The 18,267-nt window shown below is 46.2% G+C and overlaps 1 protein-coding gene across 1 annotated transcript in view; it reads right to left on the minus strand.

Annotated features, from left to right (window-relative positions):
- LRP8 (LDL receptor related protein 8) overlaps window positions 1–18,267 on the minus strand; it is a 207,740-nt gene that overhangs the window by 80,341 nt on the left and 109,132 nt on the right. Inside the window, exon 3 of the mRNA XM_064147399.1 lies at window positions 1,208–1,330. Coding sequence (XP_064003469.1) covers window positions 1,208–1,330 — 123 coding nt within the window. The remainder of the gene's footprint in view (window positions 1–1,207; window positions 1,331–18,267) is intronic.

Raw genomic sequence — 18,267 nt, forward strand, 5'->3', positions numbered from 1 at the left:
TTCTCAACAAATGAACTGCCACAGAAATGCAGCTACTTAAGTTTTTTTTTTTCTGTAGTCTGCTATAGCTACAAAAAATATTCCATTCATTTTATGCAAGAGGAGCCAATTCATCTTTCTTAATTAGGGAGAAAGTAGGACTGGGAACAGGCTTAAAAATAAGAGTATGGTTAATTTTGAAGTCCTCTGTATGCCCCATTCTGGTGAAATCTGATAAAACACTTCCTCCAACACTGCTTCTGACTCACAGGAATACATTTGTGAAGTACATGACTGGAAATTCAATAGAATAGCTTGTTCTGATTTCTTAGTTTGCACAAGAATAACCTGCAGACATTAGAAAGCACAGAAATAGAAGTCTGCCTATCAGTGTTTTCATTAAAATGTCCCTGGGAATCCCTTAAGCTCAACATCAGATGACCCTTCACACTTCTAGAACAACAGAGCTTGAATGGACCTCCTCAGAGAGTCAGACCAGGATAAAAAGCACCACATGAAAATCAAGCATGTTCTGTTACCTACTGAATCAATAGATTTTTAAAAGGCATTACCTTCAGTTAACAGCTGTCAGCTTCAGCTATTTCACACTGCTCAATTCTCACCTGCTACTTTTCTGAGAGCAAATGAAGACAAAACATCCCAACAAGAAAACCCTTCAAAAAAACCCCGAAAGAAAAATAAACGAGAGATGCCAGGCAAAAACCCCCAAACATACAAAACCCAACCACCTCAAACCAGAACTCAACCCAAAAGAACTCCCCACTCCCAAACAAAATTGAAGGAGAATCTAAGGCTGCACAGTTCCTCTGTAGTGACAGAAGTGCTGGCTGCAGTGATGACAAATCCCAGTCTGCTACCCTGCAAAATGCTGCAAATCTGTGTTTCCAAAAGGTCTGATCCCATTGTGAGTGCGTTGCTGCTGATCAGGGGCCCTACAACTAAATGAAGTGTAGCAGAACTGGAGGTGTTGTGGATTCTGTTAGAGAAGCACACACCAGCCAGTGCTGCCTGTGTCAGTCTGAGCACCGCTACATCTGAAAGTTTGGAAACCATCTCATTTAAATAACCAGGGCTTTTTTTGTCTTTATTTCCTGTTCAGGGGAAGCAGAAAGTGATAGATCCTGCAGATACTGGGAAAAATACCTTCAATTTTTTCTGTGCTTTGATAAGACAGGTCAGAGAAACACCACTGCTCTGTGCTACTCACTGCATGCTGCTTCCGATTCATCGGAGCCATCAGCGCATTCTTCTTCACCGTCACACTTCCACCGGGCTGGGATGCAGTGGCCGTTGTCACAAGTGAAATCTGACTCAGCACAAGTTTTCTTTGCTGCAAGAAAAGAGGGGGGAAAGTACTTGGTGTGAATATCAGTAGTCCAGGAGACCTCCATTCCATCCAACCCCACTAAGGATGACACTGCTCTTGTAAGTAGAATTTCTCTTTAAGCTTCCAATCACTGTGTGGTATTCTTATTCCTGGGAAGGAGTAAGAGTCATTTCTATCCTCCAGTCCCAGGTATGCTTGTGGTCCCAAACTGGGACATCAGTTTACACAAGAAGTGTGAGGAACAAGATTTGATTTCTCCCTCTGCAAAGCTGCTCATAACTTAACAGGATCACAGGAAAATGTAGGTAGTAAAGGACCTCAGGAGATCACCAAGTCCAACCTCCTGCTCAAGACAGTGTCATCTCTGGAGTCAGACCAGATTACTCTGGGTTTTACCCAGTCTGGTCTTAAAACTCCCCCAGATGGGGGCAGTGCAACCCCCCTGGGCAATCTGTTCCATTGCTCAGCTGCCTTCACGGTGACGCTTGAGCTTGACAGCTATTCCCCGATACAAGGCATGCACACACATCGCTGCTACATCAATGTTTCTTCCAGCAAGCATTCTCAAAGCATGAAACACAACAAATAAGCCTGCAGGGTTTCATTTTTTTTTTCCACATGAGCTGCTGTCAGGGAGGCAGCCACATTAAATGTTAGTCACATGCCCACAAGAAGAAACAAGGAGCACTGACTGTGTGAGGTACTGGAGAGGTCTACATCAAGCACTCATTTTCTAGTACGCAACACATGTAGTATCCAGCAGGAAAGCACTCAAAGCTCAGTCTCTCAGGATGCACTTTGTCAAGAGAATATACACTGACTGCCCCTCTGCTGCTAAATCAGCCTGATTAAAAAAAAAACAAACCAACAGAACAATTTCATTTTCAGTCATTCAGAACCAACTCTACTACAAACTGCAACAGGAAAAACCAAACCAAACCCATACCCACACAGATGAAGAGTTTTGCAAGAGATTGGGCATACTACGAAGTCAGTTGGAGCTTCCAAAGTCGTAGCACATCCATTTCAGAGGGAAAAGGCTTTCTCTTGAGCATCTGTGATTAGGAACCCAGAACTTGGGAGATGAGCTATGGTAGATCACTTCTGGTGCACTGAATGCAGGTTTGCTGAAACTAATCTGATAAGCTTAATGGTCATAAACTGACCAAATACTGATGAGATGTGTAACTGAAGTTGCAGCACTCTCTGCTCACTGTGAAGCTGACTGGGTAAAACGTCAGCACCTGCTCTTAAAGGAAGGTTATGGCATCTAAAAATGAAACAATCAGCTTATCATCCAGGAAACAGAGACCAGTATAATATTTGAGAGAAATTAATTAATTTTTTAATGTATGTAGAATCTTAGAGTGGCTTGGGTTGGAACAGACCTTAGAGATCATCTGTTCCAACCTCCCCACCATGGGTAAGGGCACTTCCCAACTAGACTCAGCTGCTTAAGGCCTCATCCAACCTGGCCTTCAACACCCTCAGGAAGGAGGCAACCACAGCCTCCCTGGGCTACCTATTCCAGAGTCTCTCCACGCTCATACTGAAGAACTTCTCCCTATGATCCAGTCCAGCCTTGCTCTCCCTCAGCTTGAAGCCACTCCCCTTTGTCCTGTCTCTACACAACCTGATGAAAAGTCCCTCTGCAGCCTTCCTGCAGGATCTACGAGGGTGGTGGAGCACTGGAACAGGGTGCCCGGACCCTTCGATGATTTTATGATCCCTTCAGGTGTTGGAAGGCAGCTCCAAGGTCCCTCTAGAGCAGGGGTCCTCAAACTTTTTAAACAGGGGGCCGGTCACTGTCCCTCAGACACTGTCGGGGGCCGGACTCTGGTTTGGTTCCAGCCCGGTCCCGGCGGGTGCTCGGGCGGCCGGCGAGCGGGTAAGTGGCAGCAAGGGGCTGCTGCTTCCCCCCAGCCCCCGGCCGAGGCGGGTGGTGTTCTGTAAATACCGGCGGGACAGACTGAGGACCCTGGGGGGCCGTAGTTTGAGGACCCCTGCTCTAGAGTCTTCTCTTTTCCAGGCAGAACAACTCCAGCTCCTCCAGCCTATCCTCACAGCAGAGGTGTTCCGGCCCTTGCATCAGCTCTGCATCTGTATGCTGGGGACACCAGAACTGGACACAGTATTGGAGCTGGGCTCTCAGCAGAGCAAAGGGGCAGTTTTACACCAGGTCTTTCAGTCTAGGTTTCCACAGGAAAACTTTCCTCTGACTTATTCCATACGGATCCAGTCAGTAACACAACTCCTGCTCCACCTCCTCATTCCATCTCTCAGCGCTACTGGCTCTGGGACGCCTGGACTAAGCGTGAGCAAGGGGTCCGCAGCAGGACGGAGCACAGAGGGCAGTGCCTGCAGCCTGCTCACAGCAGATGGTGGCACTGAGTGCTTTGTTCCCCTGTGCTCCTTGCAGCACAATTCAGAGATTGCCAGCGTGCACAAAAGCATCCCTGGCAGCCCCGGGGCGTCAGCTGGGAGGTGTTATCGCTCCTGGTGCAGCTTCTCTTTAGAAACGAAGTTAAGCACAAGCTCACACCAGTGACCTAAGGGAAAAGGGTCATCCCTGGCCCTCAGCCACCCAAAGGTCCAACAGTCCCGGGCCAGAGAAATCAGCAAGACTCAAATGCAGCTGGTCCATTGTTTGAACCTAAACTGTCTAATCTCTTAAAGGAGCAGCATCAAGGGAGGGGGGAGGCCAGTTCTCTCTATGATGATGACACTCACTGTTTCTGCCTTTGCTTACTTGTTTTTTTTATAGATTAGATTTTACTTTTTTGAAAAAAAATGACTAACAGCCTGCAACACACCGGGTCGTGGCTTGCAGACTGTCTTAATTCCAATTAGCCCTGCTTTGTGTTGCAAGCAGCATCCCAGACTATTCAAACTCTGAGGATATGGAAGCGCTGTCTCATTTCTCACGCCTAACACAAGACTGCAATCACTTTATTTCCAACCAGATTCACCTTCTAGCACTCAGCTGCCGCATCTCTGGGATCACAACGCAGGCAGGGAGCAGTTAATTAAAATCTCAGCTCTCTTTTTCTCCCTTTTTCTTTTTCAAGCCTGCTAACCTTTCCTATTAATCTCCCATGTTGTACACCTTTCTCCTATCAATTCTCTATTAAAAATGCATTCAGGCTCACTCCATAAATTGTCAGTGGTGCATTAAAATGTAAAATAAATAAAGACATCCCTTTTAGACAATGGGGAGGCCACAGGTTCATTTTATGGCTTCACCTGGCTCAGATATAGCCAAGCAAAATTAATTGTTCCCCTGAGATCCATTTCCTTCGCCTAAGCAGCCCAGGCAGCTCAGGTCACATGTCTCTCCTAACTGAACATAAACAAACCCGAGTAAGCAGTCACAGCATCCCCATGCCTCTGCTCCTCAGGGAGCATACTGATACCTGGAACAAGAGAAGGCTACTGAAGCGTACCCAGAGCCTTTCATCTGCTCCCCTGCCAGGCTGCCAGAGTGACACCACAGGGGCTGCCTTGCTTTTGACTCCTGCTTGATTTGTCTTTGGTACCTGCTTTTTCTCTCACATCTGCAGCTGGACAGATGTGTCAGAAACTTCAGGGTGGAATCAGGGCCATGGGGCTCAGCTCCCACAGGGGATGAGCTCTAGCTTGGGCTGCTTTCCAAAAGAAGGCTTAGTCCAAGGTCAGCATTCCTGATTTTCTTCTCCCAGGAAAAAGGCAGGGGGTTAAAACATAGTTTCAGCTTTATCCAGATTCAATAGAAAATTACTCTTACATACTGAATTTTAAACTGAACTGCATCAAACCAACACAGTCCCTCATTTTGCAAAACATATTTTTCCTTTCCATTACTCACATCTCTTATCTTGAGCTGCAAGTAAGGACTCAGGGTTCATCCCTGCAGCAAATGAAAAGCAGAGAGTCCAGAGAAACTGGTTTAGAACAGGAACATTTATAGAGGGGATTAATAAGAAAGCAATTATTAGGAATATGCATGATTTGATTGGATGAAACAAATATATACTGAAAGAAACAAATCTTCCACTGGCTAGGGGGAGGAACTGGGTGATGTAAATGTGATTTCTTCCTTCCAAAAACACTCCTCTGAAAGGTCAGATCCCTGAACCAAGAGCTAAATAGGTATCTAAGGTCCAGGATTTAATCTTTCTTCCTCTTTCTAATAAAATCCAATGTCCCTTCACAGCTCTCATAAGCCCTCAGTCACTCCATTTAACCTCAATTAAAATTTGCCAGCACACTCAGTTCCTGAGGTTTTCCGGGGCAGGAACATCTTTACAGTTACCCTTTGTAAGGCCACCAGACCCTCTGTGATCCAGTTGATGCCTCTGGTTTATCCTTGTTGAGCACACCTGCAATATCCAATGCACCATTTTGCAACAGTGCCATTTTCTGCTACTCCTGATTTTTCCAACCAAACACATGTGGACATATAGTGTAGCCAGCAGGTCAAGAGAGATGATTCTCATCCTCAACTCCACTCTGGTGAAACCGCACCTTGAGTACTGTTGTCCAGGTCTGGACCCCTTATTACAAGAGGGATATGAACATGATGGAGTGTGTCCAGAAAAGGGCCACTAGGATGATCAGAGAGCTGGAGCTCCTCTCCTATGGAGACAGACTGAGAGAATTAGGTTTGTTCAGTCTGGAGAAGAGAAGGCTCTAAGGAGACTTTCTTGTGGCCTTCCAGTTTCTGAAGGAGGCCTACAAGAAAGCTGGGGAGGGACTTTTTAGGGTGTCAGGTAGTGACAGGACTGGGAGGAATGGAGCAAAACTTGAAGTGGGTAGACTCAGATTGGATGTTAGGAAGAAGTTCCTCACCATGAGGGTGGTCAGACACTGGAACAGGTTGCCTAGGGAAGTTTTGGAAGCCCCATTCCTGGAGGTGTTTAAGGCTAGGCTGGATGCAGCTCTGGGCAACCTGATCTAGTGGTGGAGGGGTTGGAATTAAATGATCCATGAAGTCCCTTTCAGCCATGACAATTCTATCATTCTATTTTTCCTCTCTTATCATTGACTGTTCTTTGAGCAAAAGCTGTAGCTATTCAACAATAGTAGTGATGTAAGCATCACTGTGTTGTTCAAGCTCTGAATTGGGAGTCCAGACAGAAAAGTAGGCTGATGAACATGCTCAAGCATTAACCCACAAAGACCCCATAGAATGTGCTCTGTCCCTCGGTAACTATTGGCCCATTTCCACCCATTCTCAAAGGGGGATAGAAAAAATGTGAAAAATCAATCTACAAGTTTCATACAAGTGGTAGCTGAACAGACAACAATCAAAATCACAGCTCTGCAGAGGAAGATAAAGGTAGGCAGTGACCACTGGGACAATATGTGGCACATGCTGCCAAGCCAGGGCTGCGCAGCTTCTGCATCTCATACCCCAGGCAGGTTTACTGCAGAGGGAGAAGGCAATTAATGATTAAAAACAAAGGACCAAAACCACCCCAGACACCAAAGCCACTGAAAGCTTTATTTTATGGAAGACTATTCTTTGAATGCTCTTCTATTAAACTCATTCCTTTCTGCAGGCCCTGCTCCTATTTTAATTCTGTATCAATATCAGTCCACCCACCAAACCCAGTACTTGTTCTCATTTGCAGCCAGTGTCCAGATCTCTCACACAATCTAGCTTCATCCAAGCCACTGTAAAAATAGAAGTGGAAGGCCATACAATGAAAGTTTTGCTGTGATACTTCTGCAGCAGTAAAACAGCACAGCCCTATATGAAGAGAAAGGGAAGATGAAGGCAGTCCAGAAAGAGAAATTGAAATCCCTAACCTAGGCTTTCATTTCATGCTGAGAAACTTCAATGGCAACTTTGATCAATGGCTTATCAGAGCTGCTGACAAGATTCTAGAAGAAGAAAAGCAGCATCACATGAGTTCAGCAGCTCAGCACTGATCATGGCCATCACTCAGGCCTGAGTGGTGCCAGTGGCAGCATGAAGTGCAGCACGGGACACAAACAGGATTTTCCCAGAACAAAACCCATCATTATTATGGCTCACTCTGTGCTCCTTAAGGATCTCAATGAAGCCAGACTCACAGCAAGTGGAGACATTCTGGGCTATACAAAACTTGACAGCAGTCACCTTCAGTTTATAACCCCAGTCAGGTCCTGACTGCAAACACAGCCACCATGACACTGCAGATGTCACTCCCAAACTACTTTCCCAGCCATACAAAGAAAATGAGCTTTAATTTTTGGGGTTTAATTCAAAGTTATGTCCTTTGTAAACTTGCTATATACTCCCAAAGCCAGAAAACTCTTGGAGCAAGAGACTGAACCCTAACTATGTACTTTGTCAGTATCTCTGAGCTTCAACAAAAGTCTGTGGTATTGATCCCCAATCCTCTGGACAGGTTATAAGTCCCAGAGATGTCCAGGTTCTCTTGAAAGCCTTAATCTGCACCCAGCACCACCATGGCACAAGTCCGCTCAGTTCCTGCTGTGGACTAATGTGGCACCAGTTTTGCAAAGGAGGAAGCTAACAGGGAGCACAGGACAATCCATCCTGGGGTGGGTTCCTGATCACTGCAGGTGGGCAAACAGTGCTCGGTACCCAGCCATGCCCAGCTGCCCTGGTTTCAGGCACTCACACACCACTGCCAAATCCTCAGCATGTGAAGTCTGAGGAATATGTTGTTTTGCAGCCATGAAATGGCAACAGACAAGATCTGAGAGCTGAAGTGTCAGGAAATGCTGGTGGATGTGGACTGTCAAATCCTTTTAATTTTCAGACAACTAAGGACACCTTGAAGTAAGGATAGGGAATATTAAACACTGTCTGAATCTAGCCAGGGTTTTTGATGCTGCCATCTCAGCAGGCAATTACATTATAAAGTAAGGATTAATCAGATCCCCTCAAACAGACAGTGCTCAGATAGACCACAGTTCCTTTGATACTCCACTTGAAACACATTTAAAAAACCCTTCTCCCCAAGACGCCTTGAAACAGCCCCAGACAACACCACTTGATGACAGAAGCCCAGTAAGAAAGGTTGGGACTGCATGAATCTGCTAGTATAGAAACCACAACAGGCAGCTGCTGAGTCTGGTCAATAAAATCAGATCAATTAAAAGGAGAAGAGATGTCACCTGTGATTTTTCATTGGCACAAAAGGAACCCACCTCTGTGTATTTTAAGTGGCACTGTTTGTAAACCTCTCATTTCAAATGACTTAAATTCTCATGATTACAATGAGGAAAGTGCAAGCTGAGGAAAGCTATGGGAAACACAAAACACTTTGAGCAGCATTTTGTTCTCATGTAGGAGACCAGAACGACTTCAGCTAACAAATGCACACCTTCAAGTAAGCAAGGCAGAAACTAACAAGTTTTTTTTCCCAAACCTGCCCCTCAGGTTGCTGCTGCCATTTCAGACTTCAAGGAGGAGTTGCTCTGTCTTTCATTCCATTGGTCTGATGAATGTAACCTTTGTCCCTGCAAACCATACTTCACCAGCAAGAAAAACAGGAATCCCAAAAAGAGAATTCAGAATGACCACTGGAACTAGCAAGCTCTGAGTGCACCACAGGTCTGGCAACAATGCTGTTTGGGGATTCAAGACAAGTTCTCATCTGGAGCTTGAAGGCTTTGGCAGGGCTCTTGGGCTTTGTCTCGGGGAACTTTGCAGCTGGGAACAGCCTGGGCAAAGAGTTCAAACACTGCCTCACATCAGAGAAATGTGCTCCACACTCCTTTAGGCAAGGCTCACTCCAACATCTGCTCCCTCAGTTCTCTCAATTTTTCCTTCAGCTCTGTCAGTTTTTGTTTGTTCATTGTTGGTTTGGATTGGTTCTTTTTTATTTTGTTTTGCTTTTGTTTTGCCTTTTAAAGCATCAGTGGTCTTTTAAGCTATATAAAATAATGTTTTGTTAGAGTTTTCTCACAGCTATTCTCCATGTACCCAACATTACCTCACTGTTGAAGTCCCTGGAGTAAGAAACGCCAAACAAACCCCAAAAAGCAGAAACCAAAAAAAAAACAAAACCAAGAGAAACCAAAACCAACCTCCCCCCTGTTCTATTTGTACATGGGAAAATAGCATCCTTGTGCAGAGGAAGGGACAGATTTTCCTACCAGCATCAGAAACAGGCTGACAACTCTGCCAAGCCTGTAGTCACCTCCAGATGCTGCTGATCCACCTTGGTGCAATGTGGCAAGTTAGCAGGTGCAAAACTCTGCCATTTAGTGTCAAAACATGCCCAGTGACAAAGTCTCTCACCTTCACACAGCAGCAAGTGACAGGGAGGCTGGCAAGAGCACAGACAGGGTGAGGTTTCATAAAATGTCACATTTAATATAACAAGAATATACTGTGTCCAATTTTGGACTCATCAGTTCAGGACCTGCTGGCAGGGGTCCAGCGGAAAGTCATGAGGATGACTGGGGGACTCGAGCATCTCCCCTATGGAGAGAGACTGAGAGCCCTGAGGCTGTTTAGTATGGAGAAGAGAAGACTGAGAGGAATCTGATCAATGTCTATAATATCTGAGGGGTGGGTGTCAAGTGGCTGGGGCCAATCTCTTTTTGGTGGTCAGCAGCAGCAAGACAAGGAGCAACAGCTACAAACTGGGGCATAGAAGGTTTCATCACAGCGTGAAGAGAAATTTCTTTAAAGTCTGGGTGATAGTGCACTGGAGTAGGCTGCCCAGAGAGGTTGTGGAGCCTCCTCTGGAGACTTTCAAAACTGGCCTGGATGTGTTCATGTGAAAACTATCCTAGAGGATCCTGCTTTGGCAGGGGGGTTGGACTGGATGATCTCTGAAGGTCCCTTCCAACCTCTAAGGTTCTGTGATTCTATGCAAGGTAGCATTGTACGAAAGGGCACTTGCCCCTCTTGCTCAAGAGATCAGAGAACCTGAAATGCACAATCCTGCACCTCCTTGCTTACAGATGCATGGACACAGAGACATTGAATGACATGCCAAAAGCCACACAGCAAATCTGAGGCACAGGCAATGCTCTGACTCACATCTTTCAGCCACATGTGCCAGTGTGGGATCTTAGGCTCAAGTAAAAATCTCCACTCTAAGGAAAAGAGAAGCCATCACTCTGTGGTGGAAGTTGAACAGGTGTGCAGAACTCCATATTGCTGCAGTCATGACCTCCTCAAACAACTTGGTATGCTCTGAGTTTCCAGTTTGTTTCTAAATATTTCTTTGACTAAAGCTTGTCCACAATGACTCTTGCTGACAGAACTGCCAGCTTTGTCTGTCTGCTGTGGGTTTTGTTTTGCTTTCTTTTAACAAGCAAAAAGACGTTTTTGCAAGACATGAGCTCTTGAGAGTCACCTACATGTGTGTGATTTCACAATGAAGGACGTCTGCAAATCCCTCATGACACACTCAACATGCTTCTGTCTTTCTATTTCTGAGAATTAAACACTAGGGACCATGTTCTACCCTGGTGAAACGTCACTGAAGTTCATGAATAATCTTTGGCCTCAGTGGTCTCTGTGCAAAATCGAATGCAGATGTTTTTATGACACCCTGTGATATCTGTTTCCAATACAGGTTTTACAACCCTGAAAGTCAGAGTTGCATGCCTGAAGGAGGCACTTCTAAATGCTGCTCTTCAACAGGATGGTCACAGAGATAGAAAAGCATTCCTCAACAGAAAGGTGAAGACAAGCAATAAACTCCCCAGACTCTGATACTTGGCAGCAGTCACAAGTGTTGGACTGTACAGCCAGGCTGACACTGTGCTGCAGTCCCTGAGGCTTAGAAATCTTGATAACCTCCCAGTTATTAACGACAACTCCTCTCCGTCGAGAGGTTAAACAACCCGCTGCTGCAGAAAGCCACACTTCCTGAGGACAAGACATATGGACAGCCACTTCTGCTAGCATGTATTAAGGTGGAAAGGCAAAAGCTGTTAATTCAAGTTCATGAAGCAATTCTGGTTCCCATAACATCCATAAACATGCCCATGGCTTGTCAGGGAGCAGAACGGCCACGCTTTTAGGGCAAACTCACCTTCAGTTACTCAGAAGAGTAGAGAAAGGAGTCCTCTCATTAAGTGCTGCTGAGAATGGATAGAGAGAAGGGGCAGGTCTCCCTGTACAGCCACTATTTAAGATTCCTGCTTTACTTGACTTTTTGAAGCATTGTTCCTTTTTTGTAGGTGGTGGTACACAAAATCTCAAAGATCAGTGGAGAGGATGGCAAAGAACATCCCTGAAGCCTGAAGGGCTACTGTTTCTTCCCTGTGTTCTACTCCTGTATCAAAAGATTACAACACTGGAGTTTACAGGGCAGACAAACTATGTTGCAGAAGTCACCTTTCAAAGTTGGGACACAGCATTTAAGTTGTCATTGCCTGAATTTAGGCTCACGACACGTACACTAAAGCACACCAAGCCAAAAATGGCACCTCTGGCACAATTTTACGCCACGTTTGTCTGTGGGAGGTAAATCTCTAAGTCCCAAACTCAGTGCACATCCTGTTATGACAAACCTCTGCCATGTTTTGAGTAGTTGCTTGATCTACGTTGCCTTTGGAGTTAAAAATGAGTGCAGGGCCTTCCTGGCAATCCTCAGCCCCTGGCTGCATGTTTGCCACTTCACTGCTGGAGCCTGGCTTTGCACAGCTGTGTGTGCATCCTGCAGCTCAGGTCACTTGGCTGACGTGAGCTGTGAGAGCATGGAACATCTGCCAGGAAGCAGCAGCAATTTCACTAGTCACCTTTACCCCTGAAAGCAGAGATGTGCGATTACACACTGGGAGTCCCCAGTTTGCAGGCAAAGTCACTTCCTCTGCAACTCAACCTGAGAACAGCCAGTAGAGAAATATAAGCCATTTAATGCCTGTTTTGCAGAACCTGGCATGTGTCCAGGCTGCATACTGTTACCACAGCTGTGTGGAAAAAGAGTAACCTGATATTTACACCTGTAAGCTGCATGTTGGTAAGCAGTGAAGCTCAGGCAGAGATATTGCTATGAATAAGCATCATAGGCTCCCCAAACCGTGCTAGTAGTGAACAGCTCAGATATTTGTGACTTGTGACATAAATGACCCAAATCTAACAACAGATGGAAACCCAGAAGAACTCCATGCAAAATTCACAACCTCTAATAAAACAAAGGAAAAAGGCAAAGGCCCTTCAGGAGTGAGGATCAGTGGCCTAAATCCCATTCTTGAAGCCTCAGTCCTCTCAGTGGCAAAAGGATGCCTTCTGTTGGTAAGAAAGAGGGAGAAGAGACAAGCAAGCCTAACAGCTCCGGGGTTCTGTGCACAAATCCATGTGGGTGGCCAGGAGGGAAAGGCAATGTGGGTCTGCACTCCAGGTTATAGAATTACATGTGCAGTAACACACCTGAGCCTTCTGTGAGGCAGCCAGCAGCAGGGGAAATTGAGCTGTTGCTGTGCTTGGCTCTGTTGCACTTATTTATTAGAAGCAACACTGCATGTTATGCCACTTCCATACATGGTCCAGTTGCTTAATATTGGATGAAGTGTTTGCTCTTTTTATGCTATTTCAACTTCAATCAATACATTGGAGAGTGAAAAATGCAAGAAATGCTCTATACAGTTAAAACCCCCTCACATAGCCATTGCATTCTCTTGGAAGAATGAAGAGTCAATATCAATGAAAAGAGCTACAATTTTCTAAAGACTTCATCTGGGGTTTCCAGCTTTATCCTCTTTTTCCATTCGCTTTGTTTTCAGCAAAACTATGTTGCTTTCAGGAGAAAAAATAAATTGTTTTGTTTATTAAAAAAAGATCAAAATAGTATTTCCCCTTTCTTATCATGCATTACTTTCCTGAATTCTGTAACTGCTTCAGACACCAAACCCAGAAATGGGAAATGGAAAGCAATAATTGGTTTGTCACAGAAGAAAAAAAATACACCCAGAAAACCCTGTGCTATAATAAATGCTACTGAAAAGCATTCTTATCTCATAGCAGTATGTGTGTGTAGGAACATGCACTGAATTAACTGAGTAGCAACATATATCAGGAAGATTCAAGATGACTGGGAAAAAAAAAATTAGACTCTGTTGTTAATGATCCTTAGACAGAGCGGTGTCACAGATGTCCCTGTGCACGTACCTGTGAAGATACCTTTTGGACAGCTTTGTTAGCTGCTCCATAAAGATGATATGAATTGCAATGACTAATTTGCCAGGAATCTTGCTTTTTGAGACCACTGAACGAGAGCTCTGGGAATTGTAAGGGATCTTACACAAAAGCATTCCCCACCACTTCCAAAGGCAGTATCGTTTCAGACTGAACAGCAGGTTCATCCTCTGCTCCAAGTCTGTTACGGCGGAACAGCGCCAAGCAAAAGTTGATTAATATTCCGCCAGGAAGCGCGAGCGGATGGGCTCCTGCATCACATTAAGTGAAGTGGTCAAGTTGAGAGCTGGGCATTGGCCATGTAGCTCTTTCAATTCAAGCACAAACCTCTTTGCCCATCATCATGTGCTGTCAAACGCTTTTGTGGGCTGCAATATTAAATACTAGTACCCTAGGGATGGGGAATGAATAGGCACAACAAGGAAATTATGAAGCATGCAGCAATACCCTTTAACCTATTAACAACTATGACCAAGATTGCTTAGTCTGAGCTCTCTAATCATCAAGGCAAGAAGACATCAACAACTATTGTGTCACTGACAGGGCCTTCAATGGCTAGTGTGGTTCAAAGGTCCACAGGAAACACAAAGAGGCTTTGTCTTTTCATGTACAGAACAAAGCTACCATGTGGCACAGCATCACACAGGCAATTAGTTAGGAAAGTTAATACAGGAGAAGCAGATGGTGGAACCATGTCAACATTTTTAGTGGGCACATTTCCCCTTATTCTTGAGTTTCTGTGAACTGAGGTCATAGGGCAGCAGCAGACAGATTGTCTATAAACCAGACCACAGCAGGGATCTGGGGATCAACACTACCCTTTTGTCTACCCACATGAGGTACCTGTGTACTCTCACCTCTAGTGCTATGCTCCCAACTTTCTTACACCTCCTCCAGACCACACGCCCCATGCCATAGGGCAGCACTCATTAAGTTCTTCACAGAGAGAGAGTGATTTGCCATTGGAATGGGCTTGCCCAGGGAGGTGGTGGAGTTGCCATCCCTGGAAGTGTTCAAAAAAAGACTCAATGAGGCACTTAGTGCTATGGTCTAGTTGATTGGATAGGACTGGGAGATAGGTTGGATGGGATGATCCTGAAGGTCTCTTCCAGCCTGGCTGATTCTATGATAAACAGTCTCTAGCCCTGCCTGTGCTCGCAGGATGACAGGATGTTAGGAGTTGGAATGGACCTCTGGAGATTGAGTCCCACCTTCCAGCCAGAGCAGGACCACAGAATCTAGCACAGGTTGCACAAAACCACATCCAGACAGGGCTGAAAAGTCTTCAGAAGAGGAGACTCCACAACCTCTCTGGGCAGCCTGCTCCAGTGCTCCGTGACACTTACAGTAAAGAAATTCTTCCTCATATTGAGGTAGAACTACCTGTGTTGTAGTTTACGTCCCTGCTGGGAGATGCTGACAGGGAAAGGCATCAAACATACACCTTTGGTGGCACTTACACTGCTCATCCTGCAGTCAGATAAATTACCTAGTTCTTTGTGATCCACTTGAACAGCAGTGCTCCAGCACTCCTCACCCCAAAGCCCTTCATACATCTGCAAAGACTGTCTGCTGCTGGGAATGATATAAGAAAAATGAAGGAGTGCTGGTAAAGGGCCTTACAGACCAGATGCACATTTTAAGTGTGTCTGTGGCAAACCATAAACCACAAAACTTTGTAGAAATGTTTGTTCAGTCAGTTGATAATATGCAAACCTAAACAACTACTGCAGAAGTGTCTGCAGCTACTAGGTGGAGATCTGTGATATGTAATCCTGTAAAGTCCCAGGCCTGCAGTGACTACAGGATGCAGGAAGAAAAGAAGGCAGAGGAGAATCAGAGATACCCTGACATCAGCAATTAAGAGAGGTCTGCTGATGAAAGATGAAAAGACCCTATGAGGAAGACTGTGTTGGTGCTCATTTCAGATAACCATTCAAGATCACTGGGGTGGGTTGGAACCAGGGTGGGGAATGGGAAAATACCTATGTTAATGAACTCCAAGAAAGAACTGTGATAACCCTACCTCTTATTATAAATACGCACACTCTTGTAACAGAAACTGTGGCTTGTGCCAGCATGGAGCGTGCAGGAGTGCTGGAGCCACCCTGCCTGCACCCTGCGTACCTACTTCATGTCTCTGCGTGAGCTTTGGGGGTCATTTCACAGGTCAGGACACTTCTCACTGGCCGGGCGCAAAGCTGGGCTAGCACGGGGCGGGAGCGAAAGCCTTCTGTTCAGCACCAGTCACACTGGGCAGGTGGAGACTGCAAAAGCCAAGCCAGGAGGATGGCATAAAGAAACAGGAGACAAGAAATGCTCAGAGTGCTCTCAACTGTTAACAGCCCACAGGCAGAGTCTCCTCTGCCATTACTGCGAACCACTTCTGCCAAGTTCCCCAGCTCGGTACCTCACGAATATCAAGTGGCACCCAGGTAAGGGTGGCAGGAGCTCTCCACGTCATTGAATGAAACGAAACAACAGCCAGCAGTTAGTCAGTCCGCACGCAGGCTCCAAGCCGCCCCGGCCGCCGAATCCCACAACCTCCGGTCCAATCCCACTTCTTGTAAAGCTCCTGGCAACCCATTCATTAAACCGCGTTATTTACAGCTTCCAGGGGCTGGAAACCATAGGATGCAGCGGGTGGAATTCTTGCACTTGCGTACAGCCAGCCCTAGCGCCAGGCTCCGTTCCTGTCCGCCTCTCCTCTGCTCCCACACTCGGCCACTGCCTTGCCCACGGCCTGTCCACGCGGCGCCGCCCCGCCGGGGCCTGCCAGGCTCCGCCGCGGCGCCAGCGGCTGCCATGGCGATGAGCGGGAGGCAACAAAGGCCTCGCCGGCCTCTCGCTGCAGACGGAGGAGGTGCAAGGGGATGGCGCAGCAAGGCCAAGACAAAGGAGAAACCCATTTGCCTGCTGCCTCCAAACGCAAACAAACCCCCCCGCTTTGTGCGAGGAGATGGTGCTGAATAGAGGTTCCCCTGATTTAATCAGCCAAGCCCCTCACAGCCAAATGCCTGGGCTAGGTGGCTGGAGCATTGGCTCTGGGGCAGCAGCGCATCTGTCAGCGCTTTGTGGTGAAGCACCAGCAAGGAGGTGCTCCCAGAGCAATCCTGGAGGATGTGTAGTTTAACTTAATAACAACCCCCGCGGCACCAGCTGCAGACGGATCTCTACCGTCAGAAGGAGCCTGTCTTTCTTTCACCCCGTTATTAAGCAGTGCCGCTCATCAGCAACTCCCCTGGCTTTGTAACTAAAGAGTACCTTAAAACACAGAGCAAAAGGCATGAGTGACAAGCATAACAAAGCATAACACAGTCTATTGTGCCTTTGAACTGATTCCCAAAAGGTGTTTTATGAGAATAAAGGGAACAAAGTTCTATGGATCCACGAACTTTTTTACTGCTTAAGGACTCCCAACTGAACACCGCTGAAAGATTTAGCTCCATAAGCCTGAGACATCCACACACACAAATCTCCCAATGGTTGCTAGAATCCCTCCCTGCCCCCTTCCCACGTGTGGCTCACTTTTTTTATAAGGCCGGTGACTTACCTATGTAAAACCTATGGAACCTATCCTTAATGAGACACACAAAGGAGAAAACTCTGTTGAACATAAGCTGCTATCAAAGCCTAACAGCTGTTCGCAGCAATACCAAAGTAGATTTTGGCCTTATTCTCCTGTGGTTCATTCACGACAGCAAAGAAATGCAATAAATGCTGTCACCACTCATTGTTGGTGCAGAAACAGAATCACACAGGAACACGCAGGTTGGAAAAGCCCCTCAGCGTCACCAAGTCCAACCTAGAACCCTACTCTACAAGATTTACCTTAATCCATATCCCTAAGCACCACAACTAACGAGCCTTAAACACATCCAAGGTCAGTGACTCAACCACCTCTCTGTGCTCTGCAGGTTTCAGTCTGTGAGAAATACATGTTTGATCCAATCAATTCGTGGCAAGAAGCCACAGACAGGGAGGAAGGGGGGGTTTGAATGGAGCTGCACTCCTCCTTGCACAACCATCACAAAAGCATACACTTGGCTTAAGATAACAGCAAGAAATGATTAGAAGCTAGAAAGATTGGTGGAGGAGAGAGGCAGGTGGAAGAGACAGCCTTTGTGCATGAGCAAACAGAGGACTAGTTTGGAGTTCACAGAGAGGACACTTGAGGAAGACCCCTTACTTCATCACTGAAGACCCCTTACTTCATCACTGAAGACCCCTTACTTCATCACTGAAGACCACCGGAGGGACCACTGGATAAAAAGAGACATGCGTGAAAGAGACACCTCCCATTCTTAGAACTGATAAGCAAAACCGGGCACTGGAATGGGCTGCCCGGGGAGGTGGTGGAGTCGTCGTCCCTGGGGCAGTTCAAGGCAAGGTTGGATGTGGCACTTGGTGCCATGGTCTAGCCTTGGGCACTGTGGTAAAGGGTTGGACTTGATGATCTGTGAGGTCTCTTCCAACCTTGGTGATACTGTGTAACCCAACCTTTTCTTAGCATTAGTAACGAATATGTAATAGAATAGGATATAAAAAGAGAACACTGAAGGCAAAGGGTGTGTGATAGGGTAGAGCAGAGCCTCCCCGCGCACCCAGGCCTGTACATTGCTTGATTCCTGCAATTCTATTAAAGCCTTAACTTGCATGAACGCCAGTTTATGCCTGTTATTTATGACAAGTCTGATTCCAAATACCCAACCTGCCTGCACCATGCCCTCAGCTGCCGTGAGAACTGGCTCAGCTGAAGACAGGGCAGCTGCTCCAGTTCAGCTCTGACAACTTCCTTCACCAAGACCTGTTGCAAAAGTCCACTGGCATTATTTAAGCTCAA

The sequence above is a fragment of the Pogoniulus pusillus genome, chromosome 8 (assembly GCF_015220805.1).
Source record: "Pogoniulus pusillus isolate bPogPus1 chromosome 8, bPogPus1.pri, whole genome shotgun sequence".
Taxonomy (NCBI): Eukaryota; Metazoa; Chordata; class Aves; order Piciformes; family Lybiidae; genus Pogoniulus; species Pogoniulus pusillus.